Source organism: Somniosus microcephalus, chromosome 21 (assembly GCF_052327205.1).
Source record: "Somniosus microcephalus isolate GS21.2 chromosome 21, FLI_Smic_1.0, whole genome shotgun sequence".
Taxonomy (NCBI): domain Eukaryota; kingdom Metazoa; phylum Chordata; class Chondrichthyes; order Squaliformes; family Somniosidae; genus Somniosus; species Somniosus microcephalus.
Window position 1 is genome coordinate 63,223,484 of NC_141007.1, and position 13,889 is coordinate 63,237,372.

Genomic DNA, 13,889 nt, shown 5'->3' on the forward strand with positions numbered 1-13,889 from the left:
GTCTGACATGAACTTACCAGACACACCTCTTTGTGCACTGTCCAGGTTTTTATCCAGCTGTTGCAAGCAGTACTTTGACCTCATCATAGTGATTGTTGAGACTGTTGACTCGCACAAAGATAGGCATCCAGAACATGATTGGATGCTACAAGCCTTTTGCCATGACGTGCCCTGTTGGAACTGTTCATTATTGGTTGAGCTTGCTTTCTTCTGCAGGGCTTGGACAGACCATGATGACAGCTTCACTCTCCATGCAGTGTTGCTCATATTTCCATGGTGCTGAAATCTGGTGTTTTCACCTGTGTTATACACCAATTTAGTATATAACCAATAAGAAGTAACCAAGGAAGTAAAGCACACAGAACAATCAAAATACACTCGCATACTTTGCTTTTCATCTTGCCATTTTACCAACAAATGCACAAAAAGGTTAAAGTACACATGTAAATGACATTGCAATATGAGTATTGAAATCAGATGCCCAATGACTGTTATTTACTAATCAAAAATGCTTTTAGTCACATCTAGATTCCTAGTTAGCTACATGTGGCTAATGGATTGGACAATACTGTCATACATCATTTAAAAGGGACTTGGATAAGTATTTGAAAAGAGAACATTAAATGGCATAGGGAGAGGGCAGCAAATTGGAATGAAATTAGTTGAAGAACTAACAGCACAGACATGATAGGCTAAATGGCTTTCTTCTGTGTTGTATATTCTCAGGCTCTGTGAGACTGTTAATTCCATCTGTGTTTAGGTACAGTATTGTTTGTAAGCCCTTTTCCCTAATTTTCCTTTATTCCCCAGCAAAATCAGGAAAAGTAATGAATGTTGCATTTGATGAAATAACATGAGAATAATTGAAAAATACTTTCAATGCTAAAAAACGTCTTTCTATTAATTCAATTAGGCAATTAAATTGTCACAAATGTTCAAATAGATTGCACACATGTTCAACAATTCTGTGTAGGCAGACAATAGTACTTTAGATGTTGCGGTTAAAATTTTAAATTAGATCACTTGTTACAAGTTAAGTGAGAAGATGAAGCTTGAATAGATTTAACTTCAATATTAATTCCACATTCATTTGAAGTCATGCCAGCTGATGGTTCTGTTCTACTTCATCAAACTTCTGCATTTTAACTTGTAAAGTAAAAATTTTCCAAAAGATTACTGTTCTTGACTTAATATCGATCATTAGTGTGTTCAAGTCGCCTATTTTAGCAGATATACAATACAATGAGACTATAAAAATTGATAGCTTTGTTATTCTACTGAAATATTGCCTATATTACAGTGGTAGCAATCCATAATCTGGTACGGTTATATGGAGAACCCAAGTCCCCTGTGGTATAAAACAATCACACAGCATTTGACAATTATTAAATGTCTGCAATATTCACATAAGTTAGGTTGGACTATGGTAATTCTACTCAAATGCTTAATCATAGTTGATCGTATGACTTGCTCCGCCTTCCTAATGCTGTATTTTTCCCCAGCACATTCCATGACATATCCAGCATTATTTTCACAAAATCCTGATCATTAAAATGAAAAATGTTGGCAAATTGTGATTCTGGGATCTCCTTGCATCTGCAAACCATTTGCAAAATCAAGTGGAAAACGGTTTAATAGTTAATTTGTTGTATTTAAATAAACTGAGAATTTGTGGACCTAGTTGTATGTTTCAATACAAAAGTGACAAAATGATAATACTTCAATCGCAACACCATATGACTTGAGATATTTACGGGATTGTAAGACCTGCACGTGAGATTGCTGTACAAAATGTGGTGGTTGGATCCAATTGCATCTTCTTGTCTTGTCTTGTTATAAGCCAACTATCAGGGCAATTAGGGCAGTCAGATTGACTGAGGCCTTTGTTTGCCTCTAACTGAACTTAGTGCAGCTTTTTTAAACAAGACTTGAAAAGCCTGAGGGAGGTGTAAACCCAATCTGCTGAGATTTCGCAGTTGCCAGTTTCTAGGGCAGAAAATTGAAGCTGACACAGAATTAGGTCAAGAAGGGGTGTTGAGTGGAAGCTTGTGCTGTTTCTATCGGAGTAAGAAAAATAGAGTTGAAAATGAGGAAGGGAGCCATGATTGACGTAGCATATATACTGTTTTAACTTGAGTAATGAGATGAGCCTTACGGTGCAACATATCGGCGTAAAAATATTGCACAGAGCTGTCGGATTTGGATTCCTGCCTATTGTTCCCCACAGGTTGGGTTTCGTAGCAGACTTGCTAAAGTGGTGGCAGAGCAAAGGAAGGGGCAATAACCCACATCATGTTATGCCTCTCTTGTGGTTGGTTAAAAGTGGCCATTGTCTTTGCCCTCTTGCTGAAGAATGTCATGCAGTGCAGAAAGTTTTAAAAAGGGAGAGTAATAATAGATTTGGCAGGGGATAGAGCAATCAATTTTAACAATTAAAAAAGAACAATTAGAAAGATGTGTACATGTATTTTTGATGACTGAAATAATAAACCTGTTAAATTACACAGCTTCCAGATTTTTAAAATATTTTGCTGTTTTCTTTTTTCTTCAAGTAAAAAAGGAAATCTTTTTAAAACTTCTGATATTTCTAGAGAAATTTTATGAGATTGTAACAATTATCTCTTTAAATATATATCTCCAGTGTACAGATATTGGTAACCGAGTTCATTGTTCGCTTTACTGTTTCCTTATTTGGAATTAAAAAAAAAAAAAAAAGTTTTTTTGAGGGTGAAAACCCATCATTTTTCAAAATCTTTTCTTCCCTTTTCTCTGATTTTTCTCAAGCCACTTAGCAACTGCAGTCGAGGAGGTTGGTAGGAAGGAGAACTGCTTCTCAAACTCCACCAGTGTTGCTCTGACCCAATTGGTAAGAGGTGCATGAGTGTGGCCCAAATTTTTATTTTAAAGTGTTCTAACTCCATTCCTTCTGAGGTACAGTATCATATAAAAATTGTCAGTAGAAGAATCCTTTCTTCCAGTTTTTATTCCATTCCAATGGAGAAGCTGTGAGCCTCACCCAGCGAGTGCTGGCAGTGATGCAGCTAAGATTGGCAACTTGGCAGTGTGAGGGACTGTAGCCATGAACTTATGATCCAGCACTTCATGGCACCGTACTGTGATGCACAAATGTATTGCATCTAGGATTGCCCTGGAGTCTCCAGGAATTAAAGATTAATCTCCTGGACGCTGCTGCGAGCAAGCCTGGAGGAAAATCATAGGGGCATTAAAAAAATTATTTTTGCTTCATATTCTTTGACTACTTTTGTTTATTAGTTATAGACGTATTGGAAAGGTGGGGGAGAAAGGTTGTTTGACTATGCAGGGCCATTGGAGGCCATAGAATGGTTACAGCACAGAAGGAGGCCATTCGGCCCATCGAGCTCGTGCCGTCTCTCTGCAAGAGCACTTCAACCAGTCCCACTCCCCTGCCCTTTCCCTGTAGCCCCGCAAATTTTTATTCTTCAGGTACTTATCCAATTCCCTTTTGAAAGTTATGATTGAGTCTGCCTCCACCACCCTTTCAGGCAGCGCATTCTAGATCCTAACCACTCGCTGCGTAAAAAAGTTTTTCCTCATATCGCCTTTGGTTCTTTTGCCAATCGCTTAAATCTGTGTCCTTCTGGTTCCCGACCATTCCGCCAATGGGAACAATTTCTCTCTACTCTATCTAGACCCATCGTGATTTTGAACACCTCTATCAAATCGCCTCTCAACCTTCTCTGCTCTAAGGAGAACAACTCCAGTTTCTCTAGTCTATCCACGTAACTGAAGTCATTCTCATAAATCTTTTCTGCACCCTGTCTAAGGCCTTCACATCCTTCCTAAAGTGCAGTGCCCAGAATTGGACACAATACTCCAGTTGAGGCCGACCCAGTGTTTTATAAAAGTTCATCATAACTTCCTTGCTTTTGTACTCTATGCCTCTATTTATGAAGCCCAGTATCCTTTTTTAACCGCTTTCTCAACCTGCCCTGCCACCTTCAACGATTTGTGCTCATATACCCTCAGGTCACTCTGTTCATGCACCCCCTTAGGATTGTACCCTTTAGTTTATATTGCCTCATCTTGTTCTTCCTACCAAAATGTATCACTTCGCACTTTTCTGCTTTAAATGTCATCTGCCACGTATCCGTCCATTTCACCAGCCTGTCTATGTCTTCTTGAAGTCTTATCACTATTCTCCTCACTGTTCACTATACTTCGAAGTTTTGTGTCATCTGCAAATTTTGAAATTGTGCCCTGTAGGCCCAAGCCCAAGTCAGTAATATATCTCAAGAAAAGCAGTGGTCCTAGCACTGACCCCTGGATAACACCACTGTATACCTTCCTCCAGTCCGAAAAACAACCGTTCACCACTACTCTCTGTTTCCCGTCACTTAGCCAATTTTTCATCCATGCTGCCACTGTCCCTTTTATTCCATGGGCTTCAACTTTGCTGGCAAGCCTATTATGTGGCACTTTATCAAACGCCTTTTGGAAATCCATGTACACCACATCAACTGCATTGCCCTCATCAATTGCCCTCTGTTACCTCATCAAAAACTCGATCAAGTTAGTTAACCACGATTTGCCTTTAACAAATCCGTGCTGGCTTTCCTTAATTAATCCCCACTTGTCGAAGTGACTGTTAACTTTGTCCCTAATGATCATTTCTAAAAGCTTCCCCACTACCGAGGTCAAACTGACTGGCCTGTAGTTGCTGGGTTTATCTTTACACCCTTATCAACTTTAAGTACAGACAGCCTTCCTAGTACCTCCTCTTTATCAATTTTTATCTCATCCAGTATCGCCACTACCTCCTTTCACTATGACTTTGGGAGTGGGGAGGTCTTGTGGAATACATCCAACCAGAGTTGGCGACCCTAATTGCATCCCTGGCCTGCCTACTTGTTTATACTATGTTGGGCCTACATGGTGAAATTGTTTTTTATCCAGGTGCGGGTGAGAATGCTTTGAGGTGTGCTGCTGTCAGTCTCCATACTGGCATATTTGGGTCTCCTGAATGGAATGGTGGGAGATGCCGGCGGGCAGACGGCAGCCGAGGACTGGCCGGTCAGTTGTTTTGCCGGCTGCATTGCTGAAGCACGCTTTGGGCGCGATTGCCGCACTGGTTTAGCACCAGCCTTCTTTCCCCATTGTGGCCCTGCTTAGAGGAGCTGGAGCAGGTTCTTGGGGGATGGTTTCTTTTTTTGTTACTGAACTGGTAGGTTTGGGATGTCACATGGGAAGTGATCTGGGGAAGGGTAGTGGCACCTTCTGGGCTGCAGTTTTGCTTTTCAAAGGAATGTTTACGTGCTTCCTTCAAGATGCATTATTTACATTGTTGTATTGATTTGCCTCTTTGCTGTTTCTTCAGTACCATGGAGGAATAGACTGCAGAAACTGATGCTGCGGTCCAGAGTGCTTTGCCAAGGCTGCTGGTCAGGGTTGTGGTGTCACTGGAAGTCCATAGATTTTTGAAACTTCTCCAGTTATTTGTATGGTACTGAATTTCTTCTGAGCTATTCCTGTTATAAACATGTGTTCTTCTCATCAGCTAACTTTGTGCCCTAAGGCAACCTTGGACCTTTTTGTCCTGTGTTTCAGGTATGCAACTGCCAGCTGTTTCATAAAGTATGCATTTATACAATTTACATTTACTGCATTCTGTTGTACTCCACACTTTTTGAAGTTTGTACCAGTTTAAATTAATATTGGTAAAAAGGTAAATCATAATAGTGTTAGATGTAGGCACTGAGCACTATTATTTAAGGAAGGATATACTTGCATTGGAGGCAGTTCAGAGAAAGTTCACGAGGTTGATTCCGGAGATGAAGGGGTTGCCTTATGAAGAAAGGTTGAGCAGGTTGGGCCTATACTCATTGGAGTTTAGAAGAATGAGAGGGGATCTTATTGAAACATATAAGATTCTGAAGGGGCTTGACAGGGTAGATGCGGAGAGAATGTTTCCCCTCGTGGGGGAATCTAGAACTAGGGCATAATTTCAGAATAAGGGGGCACCCATTTCAAATGGAAATGAGGAGGAATTTCTTCTCTCGGAGGGTCATGAATCTTTGGAATTCTCTACCCCAGAGAGCTGTGGAGGCTGGGTCATTGAATATATTCAAGGTGGAGATTGACAGGTTTTTGAAAGGTAAGAGAGTTAAGGGTTATGGGGAGCGGGCAGGGAAGTGGAATTGAAGCCAAGATCAGATTACCATGATCTTATTGAATGGCGGAGCAGGCTTGAGGGGCCAAATGACCTACTCCTGCTCCTACATCTTATGTTCTTATGTATGATAGTCTTTTTATAAAGCATTATACTACATTGCTGCAATATTAGCAATGTCAGTTTTTCATTTGAATATTGAATGTCCTACCTTTTAAATCATTTTTTTAAATGCATACATGAGTGGGCATAATAAATTAGTGTTATAACTCAAGATAAAGAATTAGCTGAGTACTGGAAAGATAAAGGGTAAAACTAGATCTGGACTCCATATCATTATCAAGTGGTTTCTTAAAGCCTTGAAATATGATAGTTAAAACTCATAACATGTTTACATGTTACAAAATCAATTTTTGATAGATATTCAACTTTCTCAGCTAAAGCACATAAACTTGTATTTTTCGTGTCATGCTCCTCTCTTTAATGTGAATTCTACTGATGTCAGAATGCCAATAGACTTTTTAAAATTCATTCATGGGATGTGGGCGTCACTGGCAAGGCCAACATTTATTGCCCATCCCTGATTGCCCTTGAGAAGGTGGTGCTGAGCCGCCTTCTTGAACCACTGCAGTCCGTGTGGTGAAGGTACTCCCACAGTGCTGTTAGGGAGGGAGTTCCAGGATTTTGACCCAGCGACGATGAAGGATCGGCGATATATTTCCAAGTCAGGATGGTGTGTGACTTGGAGGGGAACTTGGAGGTGGTGGTGTTCCCATGCACCTGCTGATCTTGTCCTTCTAGGTGGTAGAGGTTGTGGGTTTGGGAGGTGCTGCCGAAGAAGCCTTGGCGAGTTGCTGCAGTGCATCTTGTAGATGGTACACACTGCAGCCACGGTACGCTAGTGGTGGAGGGAGTGAATGTTTAAGGAGGTAGATGGAGTGCCAATCAAGCAGGTTGCTTTGTCCTGGATGGTGTCGAGCTTCTTGAGTGTTGTTGGAGCTGCACTCATCCAGGCAAGTGGAGAGTATTCCATCACACTCCTGACTTGCGCCTTGTAGATGGTGCTTTGCTGTGATGGAATTTGAATGGTATTTGCAAATATTTGGTCTTTTCTGTGACACCCAGATAATACTGTGCCATGGAGTTTCTGACCTTCATCAGAATATAGAGTGTTCTCTCTTGCAATGCTGAAAAATATTTGGTTGTAAAGGAGAATCCTAATCCTATTGGGAAGGGAAAGATGTTATGGGATCCCACTCTGAGTTTTGTTGTTGCTGTGTCATGTTGGTGTAATGTACAAGTGTTGCGATTTTTCCAGTGCAAATCAAGTTGTCATGAGTGATGTAATCATGGTGTGTGTTTCGAATGAAAGAAACCTTTCCCATAACAGTGTGGTGCTGGGGATAAATATACATTCAGTTGGAGTCTCTGAAAAGTGGCATTGTGCCACACCTGCATTCAGTGAAGCAAATGCTTTGGTACAGTTTTGCTAATGCTGTTTCTGTAAATAATACATTTGCTTAGTGAAATAGCGAAGCAGACGCACTCTAGTGACATCAGCCAATGGGAATTCCCTTGGAGCATCCTCTCCGTATTTTCAATCTGTTTTCACACCAACTCATTAAGGCTTTTTTTTCATGCGAGCAGAGAGTTAAGTTTTAATAAGAACAAATTAACATGCAAAAAGAGCTTCTCCAGTGACCAGCCTGTGGCTAAACACACTGAACCCAGTAATTGGAAGTTGATGTGTTGAATGTGAAAATGGATTGCTTACTTCATTGACGGTGATATTTTTTTTATCATTAGGTGTCAGCCTTGTCTCGTCTCTGAGTTAGAAGGTCATGCGTTCATGCCCTACTCTGTATGTACTTGAACAGATAATCTAGACTGATACTTCAGTGCAATGCTGAGGAATTGCTGCACTGTCGGAGGTGTCGTCTTTCAGATGAGATGTTAAACAGAGGCCATGTATACCCAACGTTCCCGATAAGCTGCATGGCTGCACAGCGGTCTGGAGGTCCTGCACAGGCCATTCACTGGCTTTTCAATGTAAGAAACGGTGCATGCGCGAAAAAAAGGGCCCATGCACCCCAAAAAAAATTAGAGGGAAATTGTGTCCACCCTCTCAGATGGACGTGAAAGATCCCATGGCACTATTTGAAGAAGAGCAGGGGAGTTTTACCACTTATTTTGGCATTTATCCCTCAACTAACATCACTCAAACAGATTATCTGGTCATTATCTCATTGCTGTTTGTGTGACCTTGATCTGTGCAAATTGGCTACAGCGATTCCCTGCATTACAATGCTTTAAAAGTATTTCATTGGCTGTGAAGAGTTTTAGGACATCCTGAGGTCTTGAAAGGCACTAAATAAATGCAAGTTCATTCCTACTTTAGGAAATAGAAAAAATATAATCCATAATGCATTTCGAGGGTAATTACTAAACATCCATTGCACTTCAAAGTCATATGTTAAATGTGAAGCACTTTAAAATGTTTGAGTTGTAATCAGGTGCTGTATAAATTCAGGTCTTTTCTTGCAAAAATGTATTCTATATAGTACAATAACCAGTGATTCAGTCTAACAATTCTAAGTGTATAATTATATAACATAAAAACAAGCATTAAAATACCACTAAACATCTTTACAAGGTATAAAAATGGATGCTTCTACTCAAAGAAAGGCTGTTCAGCCTGCAATTCTTTTGCTGTTTCAGAGGAAGGCACTTGAGATTTTAATTTCTTTCCTAGGATCTTTATTTTGTCCGTGTTCATTTTTAGATTGTATTATTTCTTCATGGGTATAATAAAAATGATATGCAAAGGTCTTATTCTTTAATCTGTTTACGCAGGTTGGGAATGAGTCCTTTCTGATTGATTTTGTAACATTGTGAATTGTATTTCTTTTATTATTCTGTTACAAATATCACCATGAATTAAAATATCAAGGATTAATACTTCAAACAGCAACATCTGAATTACCTTGTACTTTGATTTGTGTTTACTGTGTACATTTTGTTTAAGCTTTGTTCTCACACTTTCATCACTGTTGGTGGTGTAAATTTTTGCATTTGTCTTTTCTGGAATTGTAGCACTAGGTTTTCAAATGAGTGTCTTCATTTGAATGATTTGTATGGACAACATGCAATGGTAGGTAGTTCAGAGACTCATTTGGAGTTTCTGTCCTCTGTGGCATTTATAAAATCCTAAATCTACCAACAACAGACATGGAAATCAATTTTTGGACTCTACAAAAGACAGCAATAAATAGAAATGATACGAAAACGACATCAACAAATTATAATGCTTTTAAAAACAAATTCAGATTTTCATTATTGTTTTGGTGGGTAAATATATTACGTGGATATTTTTCAAAACCCATCGGATTTAACTTATGGGAGAAATCTGTAGAAATGAAAGTTTACAGATCTTGCATAAATTCATCAATTCAGTGCCTTTTTAAAACTGAGGGGGCGAAATTCAGTAGGTTAGTGCACCCAGTTAGTGCCTGGCGGGGCGCTCAGGCAGTAGCGCAGTGGCAGGGCGAATCCCGCACCACATGGCAAATTCACCAGGGATTACAGTAGCGCCTCGGTCCCTTCTGCCATGCAGATCATGACATCAGCGAGCGTGCAAGGCTTGCTGGGTGCCAGATCTGCAAACTTCAGTAGCACCCCCTGCCTCGCGCCGACAACGCCAGGGAGCGGAGGCGTGAACTAGCCGGCTGGCAGGGTGCGACTTAAAGGGATGCGCCCCAGCTGTCAAGGAACCTCCGTTCCAAAGGTCAGTTATGAGTGGCAGAGAGCGCAGGATGTATCTACAGCCAAATAAAGGCTGCTTAGTCCCCGGAGTGTTGCATGTTGTCAAAGCACTTTCCATTTCATTTCACATCATATTGCCGTTCTGCACCCACCGAATCACTGGGGGCTGGTGTGCAGACTCCAGTGACCCTCCCCTTTAATGGCTGGAAGGCGCCTGCGTCAATGCTCACTCCCGATTACACAACACCTCATATTCGTTATCGCTTGGAGCCTAACGCCACTCACCTATGCTATTAGTGCCTGATTTAGCGCTTCCCTGCATTCTTTGAGCGCTGAGACTGAATTTAGCGGGCAGCGAGATTGATTAGCGCCTGGCGCAAAATTTCCAACTTCTCAAAAGTTATGCCTCTTCCTGGGCGCTACTGAATTTCTCCCCCTTAATGTCCATCAAAGGCAGCGAGTAACTGTAATGTCCAAGTGAAATTTCATAGAGCAATTAGTGTGTTGAATATAAGAAGGCTTTGTAACAGTCTGCAATTCAATAAAATTACAAGAGCGGAGATTCTAAAGAGCATCAGTAAATGTCATTGCTCCGGTTGTAATTGAAGGTCATGAAGGGAATTGATTGTGAGGATTAAGGAAGATCATGTGCTTGAATGAGGAAGGCACGAACCATGACTAATTCTGCAAAAAACGACAGATTTATTTATTTACACCTTTAATCAACAGTATACAAAATGCCTCTGGATTTTAGCCGCCAAGGTTGACTAGGTTGACTAGACATATCGAGGGTAAAATTCAAATTGGCTGTGGTGCAGAGTGGGCGGTATTGGATACACCTCTGCTCAACTTTCCTTTCTGTTGAAATCAATTGATAGGAAAATTGGACGAGGTGTTTAACAGGTGTCCGATCTGCTAACACCAGTTTCCACCCCTGCTGAAGTTAAAAATGACTTCCATTGGCTGTAAGGTGCTTTAGGACGTCTTTAGGATATTTGTCATGATTTTGGGTTTTACACTCAGTATTTTCTCGGGTTCTCCCGAAGCAGATCTTGCATACCCTACAACCCAGGGTGTACTTTATCCTGCCCACTATCAAGGTATACCATTGTGAGATCCAGAGATTGTATCAGAGAACTCTTGCTCTGTACTGGAATATGTTGCTATATGATTCTCCTCTCTTCAGAAAGCAGACTGAATCTACTAGGGGTTAGTACTGCTGTATGTTTATGAGGGATAACCGGATTACCTGGCTCTGAATAACTATTCGCAGGGGACCACTTTTATATGATTCCTTGTAATATTAACCAGTATTGGTGAGGAGCAAACAATCTGGTAAAGCATTGGGCTATAATGAGATTTAAGTCACGTTGATCTCTGTAGTGAGGCTGCAGTAATGTGGTTATATTTTAGCTGTCATAGCAACTCCTCTCTGCAGTAATCACTTGCCTGCCACACATCCAAGGGGAAGATTTCCTCTGTTTGGCCTTTGCAGCAAAATTATAAACGCATTTATGATTTTGATACAGATAATGAACCGAGGGAATCTTGCCTCCTTAATGTTCAGTTTCCATGTTTTGTTTATGAAGGACTTGTCTGAGAGCAGTTGCATCTCCTATGTTGTGATTATGTTACTTATTGGATCTAATCTTTTTTCAGCGGCTGAAGGATGAGATAGCAGAGGTTACGAATGAGATTGAAAATCTGGGTTCCACGGAAGAGCGGTAAGGACTCATTCTTTTTCTGCTCCATGTATATTACTTACTCTGTGCTGTGTGAGAGTGGTACCTACTTTAAACAATGTCTCAGTCTGTTGACGTAACATCTTGGCCAGGGGGTATAATTTACAACACCCAATACAGTAATTCCATTTACAATTTCAAATGTAAGAACCTTGTTTCACTAGCCAGCAATTCCCTTGGAATTGCTCCTACTCCATCGCCATAACTTTGCCGGAAGTGCGGTAGAATCCATGGATACATGCGTAAACGGGGTTGTGCATAAGGAAATGTTTAGTCATGGGGCTCCTGCCATCAAGGCATGCGGTAGGCTTGGTGGAGGAGCTGGTCTTTTCCTGCCCATCAATTTCATATGTTCATGCTTCCATTGAAGTTACTGCAGCAGAGCGGCAGCAGCCCTGAGGAAATTCCTGGCCACGATCATTTTTTCTGATGTGTGGAGATTGTTGTTATACTGCAGCTAATTTTCTATTCTAATTCCATGCAGCATGCAATTGCTGTAACTAGTCTTTTTTTATCATCCAGGAAGCTAGGGAGAATAAGAGCAAATGAGCTTTGTGTGAGTCATTCTATCAATGAACCACCAAGTGAACCACCAGATTTGCTAAGAGACTGGTTAACCAAGTAGTTATCAATGAAAACAGTAAATATTTGCCTTGGTTACAGTGGTCGAGTACTAGACTTCCATTGAGTTAAGTACATAGCTTCAACTTCAATAATTCTCAAACAACTTGCCATCCCTCACTGATTGAGTTTCAATAGTTGACAATTGAGCTGTGACAGCTGCACTAGTGTGTGATGGTATGATTGATACCTCTTTGGAGAGAGGGAAATCTGAATGACTGGCCTTGCTTCACAGCAGTGGTTGATTACAGATGGTGGTATCTGGAGAAGTCAGTGGGCTAAATGTCATGCCTCCATAACAATTTTGGCTTTTTCTCAAGAATTTTGATTTGTGTTCACATCAAAAAGCAATCTCCAAAGGCAGATCTTGTCTCATTTGAACCAAACCACACCTTTATGCATGCAGTGAGTGGGATAGCATTCCTCAGAACTAACTATTTCCCCCAACTATGGTAAACAATCGTGGAGACGACATGGAATGCTCGCCATGTTCTCCTGTCTATTCCACACTGTCAGACTGTTATGTACAGGCTAAAAAGTAATATTGTTTTAGAAGTAAGATAATACACAGAATCACTGCAGGAAACTGGTGATATAAATATTTACAGAATAATGAAGTTGGAATCCATCTGTAACAGATTAACATGTCCTTTTCTGGAATGTATTTATTACACAGTTTGTTATGAGGCTTTTGGAGGAAACAATCGAGTGTAGACATTTAACAATGCAATGCTGTTTTTGGCGATGTGATGCCTCTGGTAGTCAATGAAGCTCAAATCTTATTTCCAGAAATTGAACTGAACTAATAATATTGAAAAACATTTGCAATATATATATTCTAAACGATAACATCTCAGAATAAAGAACCATCAATCAAGTTCAAAGACATAATGGCAGTCATGTCAAAACTGTGTTACAGCTCTTTTCTGTGTGAAGCTCTTTGCAGGTGTGTGCACCAAGGCTTTCAGTTGTGAGTTACTGCTGCAATGTGTGCCATATGAGGAGAGATTGGATAGCCTGGGGTTGTTTTCTTTGGAACAGAGGAGGCTGAGGGGAGACTTGATTGAGGTGTATAAAATTATGAGGGGCCTAGATAGAGTGGATAGAAAGGACCTATTTCCTTAACCAGGGGGCATAGATTTCAAGTAACTGGTAGAAGGATTAGAGGGGAGTTGAGGAGAACTTTTTTTCACCCAGAGTATGGAAGGAGTCTGGAACTCACTGCCTGAAAGGGTGGTAGAGGCAGAAATGCTCATCACCTTTAAAAAGTACTTGGATATGCACTTGAAGTGCCGTAACCTACAAGGCTACGGACCAAGAGCTGGAAAGTGGGATTAGGCTGGCTAGCTCGTTTTCGGCCGGCACAGACAGGATGGGGTGAATGGCCTCCTTCTGTGCCGTAAATATCTATGATTCTATGACATAGGTATGCACCTCAGCAATGATGTGAGGTTCTGTGACGGCTTTGCATGGGATTGCCTGGCAACACTATGTGGCATGCACAGGAACCATGTAACTGGTAAGTGTTACCATTGGGTAAGCTTACACAGAAACATAGAAACATAGAAGATAGGAGCAGGAGTAGGCCATTCGGCCCTTCGAGCCTGCTCCGCCAT

General features: G+C 40.9%; 1 protein-coding gene across 6 annotated transcripts in view; it reads left to right on the forward strand.

Moving 5' to 3' along the window:
* Nucleotides 1-13,889, forward strand: part of cyth1b (cytohesin 1b) — a 260,252-nt gene that overhangs the window by 167,155 nt on the left and 79,208 nt on the right. For 3 of the 6 annotated variants that reach the window (XM_085963766.1, XM_085963764.1, XM_085963765.1), the window contains exon 3: nt 11,570-11,634. In XM_085963766.1, coding sequence (XP_085819892.1) covers nt 11,570-11,634 — 65 coding nt within the window. Of the gene's footprint in view, nt 1-2,784; nt 2,867-5,356; nt 5,483-7,954; nt 8,198-11,569; nt 11,635-13,889 lie in introns of all 6 variants that reach the window. The other 3 variants (XM_085963768.1, XM_085963769.1, XM_085963767.1) reach the window with 3 other exon arrangements.